At 37.2% G+C, this 20,095-nt stretch overlaps 1 protein-coding gene across 1 annotated transcript in view; it reads left to right on the top strand.

The window, feature by feature from the left end:
* The first annotated feature begins 274 nt into the window (after positions 1–274).
* The window catches only part of N4BP2 (NEDD4 binding protein 2), a 33,467-nt gene continuing 13,646 nt past the window's right edge, over positions 275–20,095 (top strand). Inside the window, exons 1-8 of the mRNA XM_009490637.2 lie at positions 275–363; positions 5,987–6,329; positions 8,200–9,430; positions 10,284–10,408; positions 11,607–11,695; positions 13,456–13,532; positions 15,350–15,505; positions 16,675–18,998. Coding sequence (XP_009488912.1) covers positions 6,113–6,329; positions 8,200–9,430; positions 10,284–10,408; positions 11,607–11,695; positions 13,456–13,532; positions 15,350–15,505; positions 16,675–18,998 — 4,219 coding nt within the window. The 5' untranslated portion in view covers positions 275–363; positions 5,987–6,112. The remainder of the gene's footprint in view (positions 364–5,986; positions 6,330–8,199; positions 9,431–10,283; positions 10,409–11,606; positions 11,696–13,455; positions 13,533–15,349; positions 15,506–16,674; positions 18,999–20,095) is intronic.

Genomic DNA, 20,095 nt, shown 5'->3' with positions numbered 1-20,095 from the left:
CTTATCCTTAGGAAAACTTACATTTGAGCTCAGCTTGGCATGTTGGGTACTTTGTCAGTAAAATGTTAGCTGTGCTTGATCTACTAAAAACAATTACATGTATTGCTCAGTGTTAAAACTTTTGCTTTAAGTTGTATGGTCTGTGAGCAAAATATCATTTTAATTTGTGTTCTAATCATTCCTTTGTCAGGAGGGCGCATCCACTTCTGCTGACGTCTAACTTGTATGTTTGAAAGTATGGTTTCCTGACAGAAGAGTGCATTATATTTTTTAACAGCAGATCTTTATTGAATGTGCCATCAGTGGTGGTTTTGGAAAGATGAGAAGGGACCTACTGTGGGGCAACTCAGTGAAGCTGAAAATGTAAGTTCTGTGACATTGCTATATTATTTCAATTACAAATACAGAATTTTGTTTCAGTCTCCAGCATGTCAGTATATATGTGTGTGTGTGTTTTTTGAAAGCCAGAAGATTCAAATGAACATTTAATGATAAATATTTTATATAGTTTGAAATTTAAAAATTGTTTAAACACCTCCCCAAAACAAAACAAAACCAAAAGCAAACCAAAACAAAAAAAATGCCAGTCCCAAACCCAACCTCTGTTATGTTTATGGGGTTAACTTCCTTAAATTGATCAGAGAAATTTTAAAATATATGCAAATCAGGCAGCTTTGGTCATGGTGGTTAAATGTTACATTGTGCCAAGGCCGGAGGCTTCCTTTGTCCTTAAAAAAGGAAGAGAAGTAATGTTGATAACTTATTTGTCATTTGAACTTGATCACAGTTAAACCAGAAATGTGCCATGCTGCTGAATGCTTTTAGTAAACCTTGAGTAGTGGTCAGAATATTTTTCTGGTCTGTTTGCTTAAAAAATAAGTTATTGTAATGACTTTGAAAAAATATATTTTCTGCTCATCATTTCCCAACACAGTATCTCTGATTTAAAGAGCTTTGTGAATACTTGAGTATCAACTAACTCACTTAAAAAGTAGTTTAGTATATTTCTTCCTTTATTATGTGTGTTCTGTCTCTTCTTGAATACTAGCTGTTTCCTTCCCTTCCTATAATTGAGATTATATGTGCACTAGGACTTGCAGTCAGTCAGTCCACTCTACTTGAGAATTTTGATGCATCTTGAAAATGCAAGCTGCCATGTGTGGTTTCCAAGAAGACATCCCAGTGTAAAAGATGTACGAGATGTGTCAGGCCTTGATCACATCTTTATTCAGCAACTGCATATACATTTTCATATTACACTGAAAATGAAACAATAATGCATATCTCAAGCCTGAGACTTACCTTGCTTTTCCAGAAATTTTAGTACAGTCAGATTGCGCCTAATACTGTTTTATAGTAGCTTTTGTTTGATTTTGTAAAAATACAGTTCTTCAACAATATATAGTAGTTTTTAGAAAGCAGGGGGGAATTTCTAGCTTTTGCTATGGAAAACGAAAGATGTTTAGCTGGACAAATTTAATGGAGCCTCAGTGTAAACATGACTTGTGCCTTTTAGCTTAGTTTTAGAAAATGCATTTGTAGCCTGATTTTTTGTAATTTCTTCAAAGTTCTGGGAGAATTCTTCACAGCAAGTTTACTGATAAAACAGTACTGGTCAGCAATGAGATGGCTTGTGTATGACACATCTATATTAGCAATTACTTCCTAACAAAAATGAAATCTTAGCTTTTTTAAAAATCTTACTAAAAAATCAAATTAAAAATTGTTTTAGAGGGTCTTGGGGATTTTTTTTCATGCCTTATATTTTTGTTTGGATGGTTTAAATGTTTTGAATTCTTTAGATTATGTGTCATAAGAAAGAGTACACTTTAACTTAATTGTAAGTTGTCCTTACAGAAATTCAAAGTAAAGTTATAATTTGCTTTACCTATGTTGGAGCCTGGAGGTTGGGGTTTGTTTTTTTTTTTTTACATTTTTTTCCCCTTAATGTGAGGAGTCTGACCAGGATGACTATTACACTTCTGCTACTTTGGATTAATTTCTTCTATGGACAACTGTATTAATGAAAATAAAATTGATCCTTTTGGAATGTGTAACTGCAAGGGAATTCCTTGATTTAAATTCACTCCATGCTTTATGGAAGATTTTTCTTATATTTCCTAAGACTAATGCTTCATCAATTAGTTTATTAATTTAGGTATGAGAATGCAAAAAATGGAGGGGGGAGAGAAAAACTTACATATTTTTCCTCTTCTGTATAACTGACAGATACTTTGTATTTATTGAAAACATTGGTGGTCTTTCTTTCTTTCCCCTAGGAAATTATAAACACATTCTTAGAACTAGTTTATGAAATGATTGGTTTTCCTTTCACTGGAAAGGAAAGTTGAATGTTGTTAGGAAGGTGCTGGGATTGAGACTTGAGGTCTTTGTCCATCCTCTTGCTGTGCCAGGTTGGCCACTTCTCTACATTTCATTGTTCTGTCTGTCAAACAGAAAAGAAAATTTTGTTGTGTTAGGTTGATTACATCAGTGCCTGCCTCTTTCTGTAGTGACTGGCTTTCCTGTAATGGATGTTGATCTCTGGCTACGTGTGTCTGTGCCTATAGAATGTCTGTCATGCATCCATCTAGCTCTTTAGGGGTAGCAGTACTGGAACAGGCAACATCTAAGGCTCATAATCTACCATCAGAAATAAACTCTGGCCAGCTAGAAAGATGATGATGTTAAAGTGCCCTGACCTGACAAATCTACTTTTTCTCTTCTAGGTTGGTAGGGTTTGAAAATTACCTTATTTTGTAGAGAATACCAGTATCTTAATATCTCTTTTACTTGTAAGATTGCTTAATTTGGAAGGTAATTTTCATATGGGCAGATTTTTGAACATAGTTTGTGGTAGTTGAATTAAATTGGGAGGAGATCCTTAAAGTCAGGAGATGTGTATTTCTGAAGAACTATGAGTAAAGAGGTGCTTGTGGATTTTGTTTTGCTTTGTTTTTAAAGGTGAAGTTGAGACTGCCACAGGAGCATTGTTTTTCATCAGTGCTGAAAAGAAACAGCTGTTTGTTCTAATTGGATGTGTGTCGAACGGCAGTACCCAGAACTGACTAGCAAACCTCTGAGTATATTGCAGCCTCTGGCTAATTGTCTAGAAATCCCTTCCAGCGTGTTCAGTGCCCCCCTGCTCTTTCAAATCATTATGTTATTACAACTCCATTTTCATCTATCTTGGGGAAAAAAAAAAACCAAAAACCTCATCCACAGCAAACTACAGACTGATTCATATGATGTTATCCAGAACCAATGAATATAGCTGACCTGCAAGTCTGGGTATTGGGTTATTCAAAATTATTTCCTCTTTCATAGTAAACTAATTTTCAAAAGGAGGAATATCTGAAAAGGCAAGTCCCTAGATAAAATCCTGTGTAAAGTTCAGGGCACACTCTTAAAAGCAAGTGAAAATTATTCCTTTCAGTTGAGCATGTTAGTGTTATCTCTTATGTAATATAGTACAGTATGCTTTGTATGCACGCAGGCATCTATTTTTATGTCTTTTTATTGTGCTTAGTAATATCAACAGAAGATATCACCCAGGAATCTGTCCAGGAATTTCATTGAAAATATTGTGGTAAACAAAGGAGATTGTGTCAAAATATCTGTCTGCGATACTGGCCACAGTAAATAGCTTATTTAAATGAAATCCTGGGCAATGCTGATCTATCTTTTTGGTAGGTTTAACAACTTCTACAATTTTACTAAGACTTTAGATAGAGAGATGGGACAAAATGAGGATCAGTGCATTGCCTTGGCATACGTGGATGTAGTGGGAGTCACCAAGGTTTTGACCTGTGTGTAAGTTCTGAGGTGACGGATGTCTTTTTCCCTTCTGCCACCTTTTCCCTTCTGTGATGAATTGTGATAAACAGTTTAGGCCTCAATAATCCTGAAGCAATGCAGTGTAAATTCGCTGGTTGAGATTCATGCAGACTGAAGTATGTGGCTTTGTTAGGTCATCAGAGTAAGGCATCCTAATATATAGTGGGATACACAGCCTAATGCAGGAAATACTTCACTATAGGATATTCCCTTCCCAGTGTAAGGCAATCGATTGTTAAAAATCCTAGCTACAGAGCGTGTTTTTCAGCAGCAGGTCCTTACAGGATTGATCCTTGTAAGAGAGTCAGATTAAAACATTGACAGCGCTTGGAATGTTCTGTTTGAAGTCCCTTGGTGCTCAGTAATATCAAGGTGCATGAATACCTTTCTCCCTTGCAGGATCTTTTCTTTGTAACCTGTTTTAGTGAGGAACAGTCGCACTTTTTAGCACTGACACATTGTGTGAGGTTAGGTCTCAACCTGTTTTAGTGGCTGAAGGATGAATCAATTGGGAATACCAGTTTGAAAAACCATGACTTGCTATAACTTTTTTCTAATTGTTTTGCTTGAATACTTTTTTGTGACAGTAAAGAATGGTGTAAGGATGGCTAATCAGAGAGGTGAACCAAAAAAAGTCTAATGAAAAAAACAGCTGCGATTGTCCCAGCTCAGTCTGGCTACCGAGCATCTTCCACTGTCATTTCTCCTTTATTTTTGGAAGTCTGCTTCTTCCTTTTCCTGTGTATTGTTTTCCTTGTGCATTTCAGACTTCCTTGACCTTTTCATTGTTTCAGGCATCTGTCTCGTTTGTCTGTCTAAGGTCTATATACATATGGTAGAAACTCCTGGGATCCTGGAGTTGTCTGTTTTTCTTACAGAAATCTCTATGACTTGGGAACGTAACAGTACACACTCTTCTAAATGATACTTCTCTTGGTTGCTGGAAGAGATTGCAAGTGAATAATGGAGAAGTGCTGTCTGAATCTGGCACTGATCTGGTATCGTCATTTGTGTGCCAATGATCCAAGGAGGGAAGGACTAAGTGAATTTAGAAGTGCTGTCATTGATTTATCTGCACATGTGTAATTGGTGATCACTGGCAAAATAATCTTTATATAGAAACAGGTATTTCATGGCCTACTCAGTAACTGTTATCACTAAATAGTGACTCTTTGCTGTAATTAACTTCTGATTCTCAGCCTTACCAAGCTTTGCTTGTCTTCTGAGTAATTATTTGTAAAAATTATAAATTAGTTTCTTATGAGAGCTGTGACATTATTTGATATAAAGAAAAGAGTGAGATCACACCATACTCTGTGCTTGTACTTCAATTAATAATTGCTTTCCTTTTCTATACAAGATGAATGCAGTAATTGCAGTTATTATAGATGCCATAATGTTTTAACTAGATGTATGCAAAGGCTTTATGATGGGGGGGTGGTGGACAGAAGCCTCTTCTTGCTTTATGGCTTATAAAGCTGTAAAATGTTTTTACAAATTAAAAAACCCCACACAGGCCAAGGTTGGAAGGCACTTCTGGATGTCATCTGGTTCGACCCACCTGCTCAAGCAGGGTCACCTGGAGCAGATTGCTCGGGGCCATGTTTGGTCAGGTTTTGATAATCTGTATGGTTGGAGACTCCACAACCTCTCTGTGCAACCTATGCCAGTGTTTGACCATTGAAGAACCCTAACTGTTTACTCTTAAAAAATCCAGGGGGGAGACATAAAGGACTTCTGGAAGATTTGGAGATGTCTGTTATGTTTTCCAGTACTTTTTTAAGAGGAGCAAAGTTTCTGAATTTTAACAGAGTAGAAGCGTACCATAATGTTAACTGGTCATCAGTAGGTATTAGCAGAGGAATATTTGTGAACTGGCTGCCTTGCATTGCTTCCTTTACTTTTCTGGATTTTTCTTTTAAACTCTGTTTTATTTGTTCTCTCTTCCAGACACAGATTCAGTATCTAGTTAGTTGGAAAATAAGGCTGCTACTTAGCTGTCAGCCATTTGAAAAGAAGAAAGGCAGCCTTCTAGAAAATGCTTTCCTGGATGCTTGTGTATTTTTTTTGACCTTTTAGCTATCTAAATAGGAGATGTGGAAATGTGACTGTGTATTTTCTTAAAATTTCTCTGTTCTCTTTTTTCCAGGTCTGCTATTTCTGTTATGCATATCCCAGTTATGAGAGGTTTTTTTGTGACTTCTGAGCTTGGTGCTGCTGTCAGCCTCATGTGAACAGACTAAAACGAAAAGCAAGCTGATTTTTAGAAAACAAAATGCCGCGGAGAAGGAAAACTGGTGGGAGTCCTTCTCGGAAGAATGGCAATTTTGACAGAACTGCTGTTGCTGTATCCCAAGGGGACCCAAGCCACTCAGTGTCACCAGCAGTGCATAGTGTCAATAAGGAAGAGCTCTTCAACAGCATGTCAGAAATGTTTTCTGACTTGGATCCTAGTGTGGTTTATATGGTTCTGTCTGAATGTGATTTTAAAGGTAAATAATGTACAGTTGGCATTACAGTTTTGTTCCATACACAGACAGCCCTTAACTAGGGCGACTTCAGAAAAGTTGGTGTGGGTGTTGCAAGCGTATTTGTGAGTTTAGCTTTTAATGAGTAGGTGAGTCATATTATTTTGAAATTTTATAGCTCTTTCCATGCAAGATTCTCCAAGTTTGACAACGTTTCTGTGAGGCTGGTAATTTGCAGTAGCAGTGTGCTCCCTAAATGGAGGTACAGTTTAAGTGGCTTTTCCTGTGACACAGAGCAGGCAGTGGTACAGTTGTGAGGAGAATCTGTTTTTTCCAAGTAGTTTCTGTGCTGTATCTTCTAGATGCACAAACTGTTTCTGCAGGAGGGGTATTTTATGTTCTAGATCACAGTTTTTTAAGACAGTGGTACACCGTATGTGGTCCTGGCAGTGTTTGCTTTTCCTTGAATACTTGAATTGAGGTTTTGTTTTACTTTCTATTTTGCACTGTCATCTTGTCATCACCACTGAGGATTAGTTTTTGCAAGATAAAGTCTGTTAGTCACGTTGAATTCTCTGCAGCCTCGCTTGGACTGTGTTTCTCCCCCTGTATTCTGCCAAGCTACGTACCCACCTCTCCTGACAGACTATTTTCATGTCTGTGCCCATGCTTTTGTGGTTTTGAAATTCTTCTATATACAAGTTCATTCATTTATAATAAAAGTAATGGATGAGGTGCTGGACAGCAACATCCAAGGAGTTATTTGGCAGGGGAATAAGTCATATATGGAGCATTTTAATCAATCTGTATTCATATGATCAGATGTGATTAGTTGAGATTTTTCTAAGACTATTTGCAAAGAAGGCAGACCTTGGCATTTTTTATACGTATGAAAGCTAGGTAGCCATTAAAAGGACTGCTTTTATTGCTGTTTTTACCTTACCTAAATTGTATGGAGTTTATAACTTAATAGCAGTCTGACGCTTGTTGCTATGATTGCTGTTCCTTTTGAAATTGATGGAATTACTGATTCATGCTTTGAACTCTTAATAAGATTTACCTTTACCAAAATTACAGATTTATCTAGAAGCTTATTGGAGACTTCAGTAAACACACCGAGGTCATTATTATGTTGTACTGTTAACCGTAGTTTAAAAATTGAAAGATTAGAATCTTTTCATATGAGTAATAGTAAGTTGCTCTCATAGAGAAGATGGAAGGACAAGGAAGATTTTATTTAACGGGTGTGCAGAAGGAGTTGCACTTCAATGGACTTGGACTTTTTGCTACACTGTGTTTCAGGAAAAACAGCTTAGCTTTAGAGCTCAGATGATGCTTGTGCCAGGTTTTCATTTTGTTCATGTTGATCACAGGCAACCTATACTCCATTTAGTGGCTTTACAAAGAATTAATGCAGATACTGGATTTTTCAGGCTGTATTAGGTATGACATTTTCCATTGGGCCTAGCCATAACGAACATATTTTGCATACTTTTATCTCTTTAGTCCTCAGTAGTGTTTTTAAGTTCATTTTACACTATTTTGCCTATATGAGATAGGTAAGAAATAAGTATCTATTTAAACACCCAGTTCTGATTTTTTTTTCCAGTTAAACTTAATAATTTTTAGACACTAGACACTATTTCCTTAGTAATTTTTATGCGTGTTAGGTTATTATTTTGCAATATGTCTGTATTGAGTTCTGCCTTTACCTCTAATGAGAAACAGATCAAGGGAGTTGCAGAAGGTGTGTTAAAAGATGGATAGGTGAACTGTCTTTTTGGTTGTCTCTCTAGTTGTGATAAATACTCTTTCAAGTAAAAAAAAAATGCATTCACATCAGCTTGTGTTTGTTCAGTTGACCACGCTTTATTCTCTTTACCTTATTCAACAGTAGAAAACGCTATGGATTATCTGCTAGAGCTGTCCACCCACGCCAAAGGAGTAGCATCTTCAAAAACCTTGGGTTTTGATTCAGTAGCATCATCACTAGCTCTTGTTAATCAGCAAAGACCTGTTGCAAATGAAAGAATAGGGGAAAGTACTGCAGAACAAAGTAATTCTGAAGAAGAAAAAGAAAAGGTCCTATCACCTGATGTGCAGCTGACTGAAGAACTGGATTCTTTAATAGAAAATGCCTTTCAGAGATACAGCTCGAGTGATGAATTGCCTAATTCTGCAAAAGACCAAATAGTACAGAAGCACTCTGTGGAACATGATGGCTTTAATGAATTTCCTGAACGGGAAAAATCTGATTCAGGTTGCAATGTCCTACTTTCTCCCCAGGAAACAGTGACAAATAATGAGGTTTTAGAAAACTTCTTCTGTTCTCAGCTGCCAGTGAGTCAGCTGAGCATCCAGACAAGCTCACCAGCTGCGTCAGACACTTTTGCACACACGTTGGAAGATTCTGATTTGTCAGAAATGCATGTTCAGCATGATGTAACTTCAGAAGTCTATGAACAATCAAATGGAGAAATATCATATGGAAATTCTGAACAGGCACAAGATACTGTTTTGGATCAAAAAAGCATGACTGCTGCTTCTGTTGAGTCATCCCAAAGACCTCTGGAACTTGGAGTAGCTGTCACTGGAAATCCTAATTCAGAGTGCCTGGAACAGCATGAAGAGGTAGTGACTGCCTTGAACAGCCACCAGAGCACTTCTCTTCCAGAGGGCTATGTCTCTCTTGAAACATCCAGTTTCAAAACACCCAAGGCTGAAGATTTTCAGCAAACTCAGCAGAGTTATAACTTAAATTTTTCTACACCGCCATGTCAACCTCAACAAAACTGGAATCTCATGGCTCCTGTGTTTTACCCATCCAGTGGAAGTCACAGCTTTGTAACTCCTGTGGCTGTCAGTTCAGGGCAGTGGACACCTGTTTCAGACTGTAGGACTTTGGAAAAAGGACTTTTTTTTTCCTCTCCAGTGGTTTCAAATGCCTGGGATAGCAACCCTTCTCTGAAGGTATGGGGAAATCAAGATAGAAACTCAAAATTGAACCTCTCGCAAGCACAGCAGCCACCTGTTTGTCACATGATGAGAAAAAAGATGCACCTTATAGGTCAAGTACTTGTTCTTCTCAGAGGTGTTCCAGGATCAGGAAAATCATATTTGGCAAGGTAGAACATCTATATTGTGAGCTTCTAAAAGAAATTGCTTAATTGTGTACAGGACTTAGTGCAGGCAGAGACAATATTCTGACATTTTGCAGGCAGAGACAATATTCTGACATTTGTAAATACTTATACCCTAATTGCTGGCTACATGGCAATGTAGCATGATGAGTAGAAATAATTCCAGAGAGCCGAGTTGCTTGCAGCTCCTTGACCTCTAGTGGAAATTGAAATAGGAAGGGTTAGCTTTAACTTCTGTCACTGGCTGAAGGAGTTTGTCAGCAGAGGATCACTGCAGTAGTATTAGGTCTGCTGTGTTCTTCCACTCCCTGTTTGTTTTGGGTGTTTCCTTCCAATAACATGGGTGCAAATATGCCAGCTCTTTATAGGCAGAAATTCCCGTTCTGCTGTTGGAACTCTTTTGTGTAAGTAGTATGTGTAGAGTTTCTTGGGTTGAATTCTTGATTTCTTTTCTAAGTCTCCAAAAGCCTAGATTGAGCTTAGACTCCTTTGGCTGGCACCAGAAATATTGGTGCAATTAAAACTGTATGTGTATTTGTCAGCATGAAAGTATGTCACTAGATGTACATGGAAAAATACCTCTTTTGTTTTGAAATGAGACTTCTAGGGAACCTCTGTCAGCTCTTTCCCCTGGATATCCTCAGCCTTTGGAAATGGCACAAAACTATTATCGATCACCTTTGCCTGAAGGGTGATTTTTTTTCTTCTACCTAAATTTGCTGCTTCCGTTCCAAATAATCTTGGTTTTGTGCAAGAGACTAAATACATATATATATGGTAGCAGATATCAGGGCTGGGGAGAAGAGGGGAAAGCTATTTACTTCTTGATCTTTCACAGGACTTTGCTTGAGGATAACCCAGGTGGAATCATTCTTAGTACTGATGATTACTTTTATAAACATGGACAATACCATTATGATCCCAATTGCTTAGGGGAAGCACATGACTGGAACAGGAAACGAGGTGAGAAATAAATAAGGGATTAGCTTGCTTGTTTACAGTTCAATGCTTATGTGCTGTTTAAAAAGCTGCCTGTCTTGTAATGCCTGTGTGACAGGACAAGCATTTATCCCATCATAGAAGTATTTTTTAATATGTGTGTGGAAAAAGAGTATGAGCACAAACTCAGAAGTCATCTGTCCATTGTGTGTTTTGCAATTTAAAATGTCAGTGTCTTTGTCAAAAGATTGTTTTGTCCTCAGATTTCATCATGGTATGTATTTTGGGTTGTGTCCCATTTCTGGAGTGGTAATTTGTACCATCTCCCAGAAATATTTCTTCTGAGATAAGCCATTACATATGCATATGCAATAAGTAATGAGGATGTTGATACAAATAACACTTAGACAGATATTTTCCTGACCTTGATTATTTTTTCTCTTGAGCACTAAATTGTTGGCAAATTTAAAGCAAAATTATAAGAGCAAGAAAGAATAAATTATTCTTTTTTTTTTTCATAATTGGTTTATTTTTTGATAGTGGCTCCTGCTAAGCTCACTATAGAACAACTCTTTTTAAGCTTTTATTTGCTAAATTTGAACCATGATCACTTTTCTGCTGTCAAATTTCTAACCAGTGGAGAAATGGGTTAATAAGAAATATGTGATTCAACAACTTTGATTGTTCAGACGCATTGTAACATAGCTACAAAAACATGGTGCTGTATCTCAAAGCTAGTGATTCTAAACATTTCATTACTGTGTATTTAAATTACAATAATTCTTTTGATTTTTCATATTTTATACAGTTTACAGAGTGGACTAATCTTAAGACTGTTATAAAGCCAAGAATTTTGTATGCAACAAAGAAGTCCACTTTAAGGTGATCATGTAGGTTTTTTTTAGTTTAATTTACTGATTGATTAGTCATCTTGGTGCATTTCACATCTGCATTTTCATTCCTTGATTATCATACATACGTTAATTCAAATGAATAATGCCATATCTCAGTAGCTTTACATGCAATGGGGGGTTTTATAAATTAAGAGGGCCTTGAAACAGATCAAGCTGTGGCAAGAATTCTTTACACAGTGGTTAATCGTTATAGATTGTCTACTTTAAAAAATATTACAAGTTTAGAGAATTAGTGTAACTGTTACGTGTCCACCCTATTATAATGAAATTAACTATATTGCATTCTTTTGTGCACATGTGTCTTTCAGCCAAAGAAGCATTTGAAATGAGAATCTCTCCTATAATAATAGACAACACAAACATACAAGCATGGGAGATGAAGCCTTATGTTACTTTGGTTAGTATTACAATTTGATGAATGTGAAAATGGGTTATTGTCCAGAATGGCAACAACCTATGATTTAAAATGAGATTGTCTTTCTCAGTCTAGCTGTTATTCCACAAGGAAGTCTGGAGTCAAAAAAGTGTTACATGGAATCATATTACCCAGTGTCGTATTCTGTGCGCATCTTGAGTATTGACCTGGCCTGGTTTCCAAGTGACAAAGCCAAGTGCTTTGTACTTGGAAGCAAAAATAAATATTGTTGAGGAAACTGAATTCTGTTCCTCTTTTATATGATCAGTAAAATCATAAGCTACTTTTAAAACATAATCAGCACTAATTAATGAGTGGTGTTTGATGCTCCATGAAACTTGAAAACTCAGTCTTAGTTTCATCCTAAATATGACATAGAGGCAGATACCAGCTGACCAAGCAGAGGGCTAGAGTTATCAAATGTTGCTAGCTTGCTTGAAGTTATGCAGGTTTACTTAATAATTTTTATTGAAGTGAGGTAATCAAAATAATGCACCTGCACTATTTTATGTTAGTAGTGTAGTGCTTTTATTTAGTGACTAAAAGTTACCAGCTTTTATTTGGTACTAAGTAAATGCAATCTATATGTAACTTCCAAAGTTATGTTTAATGATTTAAATAGCTTGGTGAACTCTGTTATAGGTTCCTCATACTCCAGTTTTCTGGAGCTTCTAACCTTTTCAGTTAATGGTTTCTAAATGGGCATCAGCACTTTGAGACTCTAGCTCTTACTTTGCTGTTGATCGTTCGTCATTTTGGTTGGTAGTTTTAATATTTTTGTTAGGCTTACAGAACTGCATTATTTTATAAAATTGGTTCTGGTTAACAGAGATAACATGCTGGAAGAAATATTATAACGTAGATCTGGGATTTTTCCTACCATGGTATAGAAACACATCAGAGAGTGTAGTATTCTACATATGCTGCATGTGGTAATGGATTAGTGAAGAGTGGGACTTAACACAGGTCATTTTTATTAATAAAAATTTTATTTTGTTATCCTTGCATTTATTAACAATTGTCAGATTAACAGTTCTTTCATAAATTAAATCCTTGATTTTGCTGTATACCGAAATAAAGATACAACAAATGTTCTTCCAAGAAGTGCAGGGTTTGGTAAGGTGACAAGAATTTTTTCTGAAAACAGGAACGGGGAGAAATGGCACAGCATTCACAGTGTTTCTCCTGATTAGACTTTGGGCTCCTTTTCTGTCATGATGAGACTAGACCATGTAAGGACCATTTACTTGGAGCCTGCTCGAGTTTCCCATATAGCAGGAAGGCCGTCCACAATAGCTGTGTTAATGTAATTGAACGGCTTGGTTTGGAACTGGCTCGCATCTGGTCAGCTCTGAATGTAAGCAGTGAGCTTTTCTCTGTCTTGGAGAGGCTGTGTAGACATGTGCATACTATACCTGGAAAGAGGAGATGCTCTGCCGTCTTGACTCAGAGGAGGTAGAACATTTAAAGGGATGATATAAAATAGTGATTTTTTTTTTTTCTGCAATCATGGCACACATTTAATTTTACAGTGAGACACACATATGCATGTTTTTAAAAATCTTCATTTATATACTCAGAAGTGAAACACTGAACAAAAATATGTTATTCCAAATGATTAATTGGTTTTGAAAAATACAAAAAACATCTTTAAAGAAGCAGGCTATACATGTTGTGTGCTTTTTCATAGAAATTAGAAATGGGTGATATGGCTTGTTCTGTTTTATATCTGTTTTATTCAGGCTCAGCAGTTCAAATACAAAGTCATGTTCCGAGAACCAGACACTTGGTGGAAGTTTAAACCAAAAGAACTTGAAAGGTAAGAATGTAAAGGAAAAATTCATATTAGACTGTATATCTTTCACAGTCTATGAACTATGATTTTTAAAAAGGTATCGCTTAGTATAGTGGCTGGTGAAGTAGTAAGATATCAGTCAAGATTTTTGTGATAATAAGTAACATTTTAATATTTTTTTCCCTACAATATTAACTTTTGTGGGATTTTATATGTATTAATGAGGTTTTTTTTCTGTCACTTTATTCTAATTACAAAAGATTGTAATTTATCTATTAGCAATAGATACTATGTAATGTTTTCATGATTGCATTTCTTTTGCATTTAAGGTACAGTGACTGCTCCCTTGGGTTCCTGAGGTTGCAAAAATGATGTCAGGTTGGGGCTGGTTTTGCATCCAGCTGGTCTGTTGTCTTACTTGAAATGTTTCTCCTGTCACTGAATTTAAGGCAATCAGCACCTCATAGCCTGAGGGGGACAACCCCCTGTGCATCACCATTGTTGTTTACCTCTTCTTTAGCAGCACCTTCTTACACAATCATAGAGCCATTACTTACAGCCAAAATAGGCAGGAGATAAACCCTATGTAAGTGAATAATACAGAAACTACAAAATTGGCTGAATGCCAGGTTCAAAGGGTGTGATTTGTGGTTCAAAGTCCAAGAGGGGGCTGATGTCAGTCTAGGATGAATACTAGTGCCACTACTATTTTAATGTCCTTTTTATGACTTGGATGTTGGGACAGTGCATTCTCAGCAGATTTACAGATGGTACTGAACTGAGTAAAGAGAAGGTTAAGGAAGGATTGTATTGTCTTCAGCTACCTTTTGGGAGGTTATAGAGAAGACTAAAAAGATCTCTTCTGAGAATTGTGCAGGGATAGGACAAACCAAACATAAGCAAGTTTGAACTTGGGAAAATTTGATTAGATAAAGAAAAAAAAACCCCAAAACTTACTTTGAAAGGGTGGTCAGGCACTGAAAGAGGTTGCCCAGAGGGTCCATAGACTTTCAGTCATTAGGAATATTCAGAATTTGACAAGACTGCTCTCTGCAACCTGATCTAGCTGTACCTTCTCTGAGTAGGAGGTTGGACTATGTGACCTCCGGAGGTCCCTTTCAATGTAAATTATTTTGTGATTTCATAATACCTGCTGCCATCTGAATTTGCATGCTTAGCTTAAGGTTGGCCAGTTGTCAAGTGAGGCACAGAAGATTATTTGCTCTCCTAAAGTAGAACTTAAACATTTTCTCCTGTTCCTTCAATTTCTTTTTTGCCATCCTTGGCAGGATTCACTTGTTCTAGGTGGAACTGCTGCAGAGCACATTGCTAGTTGGTGTTCAGTGGAGTCAGTGAAAATTCCTAGCCGAAGGGTGTCCAAAATAATAGGTGAACAGATTTTCGTCCAGGCCCAAGGAATTCTTAGTTTAGCAAAACCAGGGAAGGAAGACTGAATTCAGAAATTTTCCATACCGAGTTTGATATGCTGCATGACTGTCAGGATCAGATATGGTATGTTTCTGATACTTATTTGAAGAAGATGCATTATTGGTACAGTTACAGATTTTAGTATTAAGCAAAACATCCTATTGCAGAACAGGGCCACCAGGTGGGGTGGAGAAGTCAAATGGAGCTGCGATTTGTCTGAGATTCTCTGTTTGGAATGCCTTAGTGCACTGATACAGAAAGAATTGCTGTTTCACAGCTTTTGCCCTGGCCCCCTGAATTCTCTTGTTAATCTTGCTGTAAACTTATTATCATTATTATTAAATTATTCTCTTCTGTCATTGTAATATACAAATCTGAAATGTTTCTTTTTTAAATTTGTTTTTAATTCATAGGCGAAACAGTCATGGTGTATCTAAAGAAAAGATCAAAAGAATGTTGGAACGGTATGAACGCTGCCTTACTGTTACTTCAATATTGGATTCTTCAATCCCACATAAATCAGAAGCTGCTGGCTGGAGTGAAGATCCCTGTCAGGAGGAAGGCCATAGGTTAGATTCTTTTACTAGCTTTGTATTCTCAAATAAAAGGCTAAAAATTCAAACTTCATGGCAACGGAACCTGGATAATGCTGTTGAACAGTGAATGCATTAAAAAAATCCGTTAAATAATAAAAAGAAATACACTACATAGTTTTCTTAATTGTTAAGAATTTCAGGATTTCTAGAGATGAGCAGTCAAGGGATTTAGTCAACTTTCTGATGCTTTTTGAAAACCTCCCAATATGGCTGCATGTTACTTTTCAATAAGCCAATCTTGATTGACTTCCTCTTATCTTAGAAATGTGCTGTTGGATGTATGTTGTAGATACAAAAACCTTAAAATCTATAAAATGCTTTTCAGAAGAATGTGGTCCCAAATATGAGCAAATTACTATTTCTGAATTTGTATGTTGGTATTAGATGATGTCTTTGTGGTAGAAGGTGGATTCTTTGTGCTGTAGTAACGAGTTATCTACGTGCTCTTGAGTATATTTAATTTAGACTTATCTAGATTTATGTTGGTTGTATACATTACTTTTGTAGTGGCTAATCTGAATAATGCTGTATATACCTTATAACAATGCACAGGAAATCAGATTTTATTGTAGTTATTATTTCATTTAGTTTTTGCATGCTTAATATATTTGAAATGAAGTGGGCACGGATAATTAATGGAATGTAGTTGATTGTGAAAAATGGTATGACAAGAAATGGCACGTCCTCTCCTAATTAACTTCTGGACTGTCTTCAGCATTGAGCCATCAGGAGAGCGCAACAGTCATTAAATAAAAGCATATTTACCAGGTCTGCTGATCTGGGGGAAATGTCTGGCAGCAGGGTGCTTCAGTACACAACTGAATGCTGGGAACGGGGGACAACAGACTACTGAGAAAGTATTCTTAGCTCCATGCTGAAGTAAAAAGGGGATACTTACCAAGGAAAGTTTTGCTTTGCTTAGCAACTTCTTTTTTATAAAGGACTGTCGAAGTTAGGGCTAAGTCATCTTAAATTTGTTTTCCTCTCACTAGAGTTCTCCAGCTGGATGATTAGTGTCCTAAAAGGTGGTTTCTGGTCTGTAATTTGAAAATACTAAATAGCCAAACCAAAATTAAAAATGTGGACAAGCGCTTAAAGAAGGTTTGAAATGGGTTTATCTTTCATTCCAATTTGTCTTCCAGAGAGAGAGAGGCACATTCTGATGTAAAGGAAGAAAAACCTTTTGCTTCGGATGTGGAGCCTCTTGAATTAGCTGAAGATGATAAAACTCTTCCTGGTACTTCTCTAACATTAGAAAGTAACTGTGATCCTGAACATTTTCAGAAAGAGGAAAAAGAAATAGAAAATAACTCAATGGAACACAATTCTGAGAACAGCACTGTTCAAGGTGACTTGGATGTTTATTTATCAGATTGTGTAGAAAAAGAACTGCCCTTGGAGAAGAAGGAAGAAAAGGGAGAAAAAATAGAAAAAAATACTGAAACAGAAATGGATGACGTTGATGTGACCATGACTGAAGAAACCGTGTGCTTGCATACAGGAGGAGTTGAGGAACACAGTGATAACAACATTCTCAAAGTTCAAACTGAAGTTGAACAACCTGGCGAAATATGTACGGAACCAAAATTAACACAAAGTAGTAACATAGTGGAACAAAGCAGTTCAACTTTTGACACGCCAGGAAAGCCAGAACTGCTAAACTTTCTGGGTGACTGGCCTGTGGAGCAAACAATGGGACAGAGAGTCAAAAGAGCTAGAAGACTAGAAAAATCTTCCCTGAAGAGTGATCCAGAAGGTAAAACTCCCAGTCAGCAGCATCCTGAGTTACGTAAAGAGCAAGCGGGCCTGCCTGGGACCTGTGCTGTTGAAAAAGGACATGAGGAAGAAAATCTAGCCTCTAGCTGTTCCTCTGTTAGTTCAGATAAAGTCACACTGGAATTGCAAATGATAGGACATTGGCCTGTCTCAGGCTCATTAGAACAGAGACAGCAAAGGTCAAGGAGAATGAGAAAGACAAGTCTAAATCAGTCCGATGAAGATAGAAATACTGAAGGTGAGATTAATAGAAATGCTCTTGACACTGTAGATGTGCTTCGTGGGACACCTGTGAACAGTGCAGAGCAAATGGATACAAAGAATTTGCATATGCACCAAGCTGAAACAGTAGCTAGTGAAACAGTAGGTGAGAAGAAAACCCTGCAAAATAAGAGAATGAGGAAACACCACAAATTAGCCCTCACTTTTACAAACAACAATTTGCCCCATCCCAAAGAAGAGGAACGCTTGCCTATGCGTAATGCAGCAGAAGAGAAACATGACATATGCTCATGTAGACAAAAAAGTAGCCATTCACAGACTGAATCGCAGGACTTTGCTCTCTTGTGGAGATTAGAAAAGAAACTGCTTTTTCCTGAGACTACCAAAGTATTGCATGGCAGACTGGATGGCTTCAAACCCAAAGATGTAGATGATGCCTCAGATTCTCAGGAAAAAATACCCTATCGAGTTACATATGATAAAAGTACATTTGTGGAAGAAAGTGAACTTACCAATATTGATGAGTCTGAAAAGCTAAATATGCTATGTAAGCTCTTTGAGTCTGTTTCATTTGAAGCTCTGAAAGATCTGTATGAAAGATGTAACAAAGACATAGACTGGGCCACAGGTCTGCTGTTAGACTCTGATGAGAAGTTATGCAAAGATGTTGATACTGAATGCTTTCAAGTAAGAGAAGCTGAGCCAGTTGTTGCAGACCTTGATTTCAAGGCAAGTACAAACTATGGTGAGAATCTCAAAGACTGTGAGCAAATAATTGGGGCTGGTGATATCTCTGAGCCTTCAGAAGACAAGAGCTCATCACTTAGCATTGCAGAAAGTAGGGCTAGCAAGGCAACTGTGACAGATGCTGATGTGTCTGACTCATTGACTGCTACCTTGTTGAATGATTCAGTGGAACTGAAAAATTCTGGAGATGCAGCCCCTAGAACTGATGCAGGCAGCTCAGCAGCAGGTATCATTGAGCCATCTGTTTCAGGAAAGCAGAAGATAGAGTCTGAGAGTCCTGTTGAAGAAACTATAAATAAGCCACCAGTCTCACAACTTGATGCAGGTTTATGTATACCCATGACTTTGCCTCATGGTCCTAACACAACTTCTACCAATTTGAAATTTGAATTAAATAATGAAAGTGACAGTAACCCTTCAGAAAGCAAGGCAGAGAATTCCAAGGTGATTGCTTCGTCACTGGAAATGGATCATCCACCTCTGGTGGGTCCTAGGAGTGATAAAGAACTGGAGGCAGATGAAGAAACACAGGGGAGTTCCAGGGTGATATGTGGTAAAGAAGTTGTTGAAACTCCAAGCTGGGATGAAACGAAAGCCAAGATACAAAGCCCTATACCAGCAACACGTGCAGCCTTCAATATAGATTGCCTAGAACTAACCTTACCTCCTGAACTGGCACTCCAGTTGAAAGAAATATTTGGTCCTGTTGGCATTGATGCAGGTATGGGCATAATTATATCCATATTTTTATGAAAAAACTCATCTGGGTAAGAAAACATTTCTTCCTTTGCCTTTGCTTTTTTCCCCTTCATGCTTGATTTTTAGGGAACAGATTTGCACAATTCCTTGTAATACTGTTGTTTGCTTTTGTTAATCCAAAAACTGAACTGAACTAAGCATGGCAAAAAATATAAATGCAGTAGTCTGCCTTCTGCCTCTGTCTTTTCATATATGTACGTGCTTTAAAAGCATAAGAAAATATATTGGCTTATTTGCATTTTGAGCAACAGGCCTTTGAGCCTATATTCAAACTATGAAGGGATATTAAGATGACAAGGAAAATGCAAGTTATGACTGGTTAGGAAAAAAGAAAGAAAAAAGAAAGCTTTAGGCACTAGTTAAATTGTGGAAGGAGAAGATGAATGGTTTAGAGAGAAGGTAAAGTGTGGCTATACTTAAAATATGAAAACAGACTAGTCTGCTGAGAAACTATGATTAAGGGAGCCATAAGCAGCTTGAACATGCATCTCAAAAGATAAAGACTGATAGAAAAAGGAAGAAAGGAAAATACAAGGAATATATATCTTGTTTGCTTTCTCTCTCTTTTTTTCTTTTTTTTCTCCTGAAGATTACTTGATGTGAAACCCTGGATACGTGATTTATTGGTGGGTTTGACTGCTGGCCTCTTTGCGTTCCATGCCTACCTCCTCCAAAAACAGACTTTTGTTTTTGATAGCAGAAGGGTGGTTTATTGTGTCTGCAATATGCCCTGCCTTTTTGTTTGATACATATGTACTTCTTGCCTTGTACTTTTTGAAAGGGTGAGAGACAATATCAGGAAGATCTTTTAGGGAAAAGATGTATCATTATGATACCATGATAATTCCTGCTGTTTCCTTTAGAGTTAGACGGGATACTTGGAGTTTGCTTCTCTGAGTTTGTGTATTTGAAGGGAGGGATGTGACTGCTGTTGGGCAATGGTGAGTGTGTTGTGTTACGTAAAAGCACTTACCTGTGGATTGCAATAAAATAGAGGGAATCACAGTTTCACGAATTAAACTGTGGTTGTAAATTAACAGTGGCTTTGTAAAAGAAGGT

Source organism: Pelecanus crispus, chromosome 4 (assembly GCF_030463565.1).
Source record: "Pelecanus crispus isolate bPelCri1 chromosome 4, bPelCri1.pri, whole genome shotgun sequence".
In the NCBI taxonomy this organism is placed as follows: Eukaryota; Metazoa; Chordata; class Aves; order Pelecaniformes; family Pelecanidae; genus Pelecanus; species Pelecanus crispus.
The sequence above is the reverse complement of the archived record's forward strand: the minus strand, read 5'-3'. Positions and strand labels throughout refer to the sequence as shown.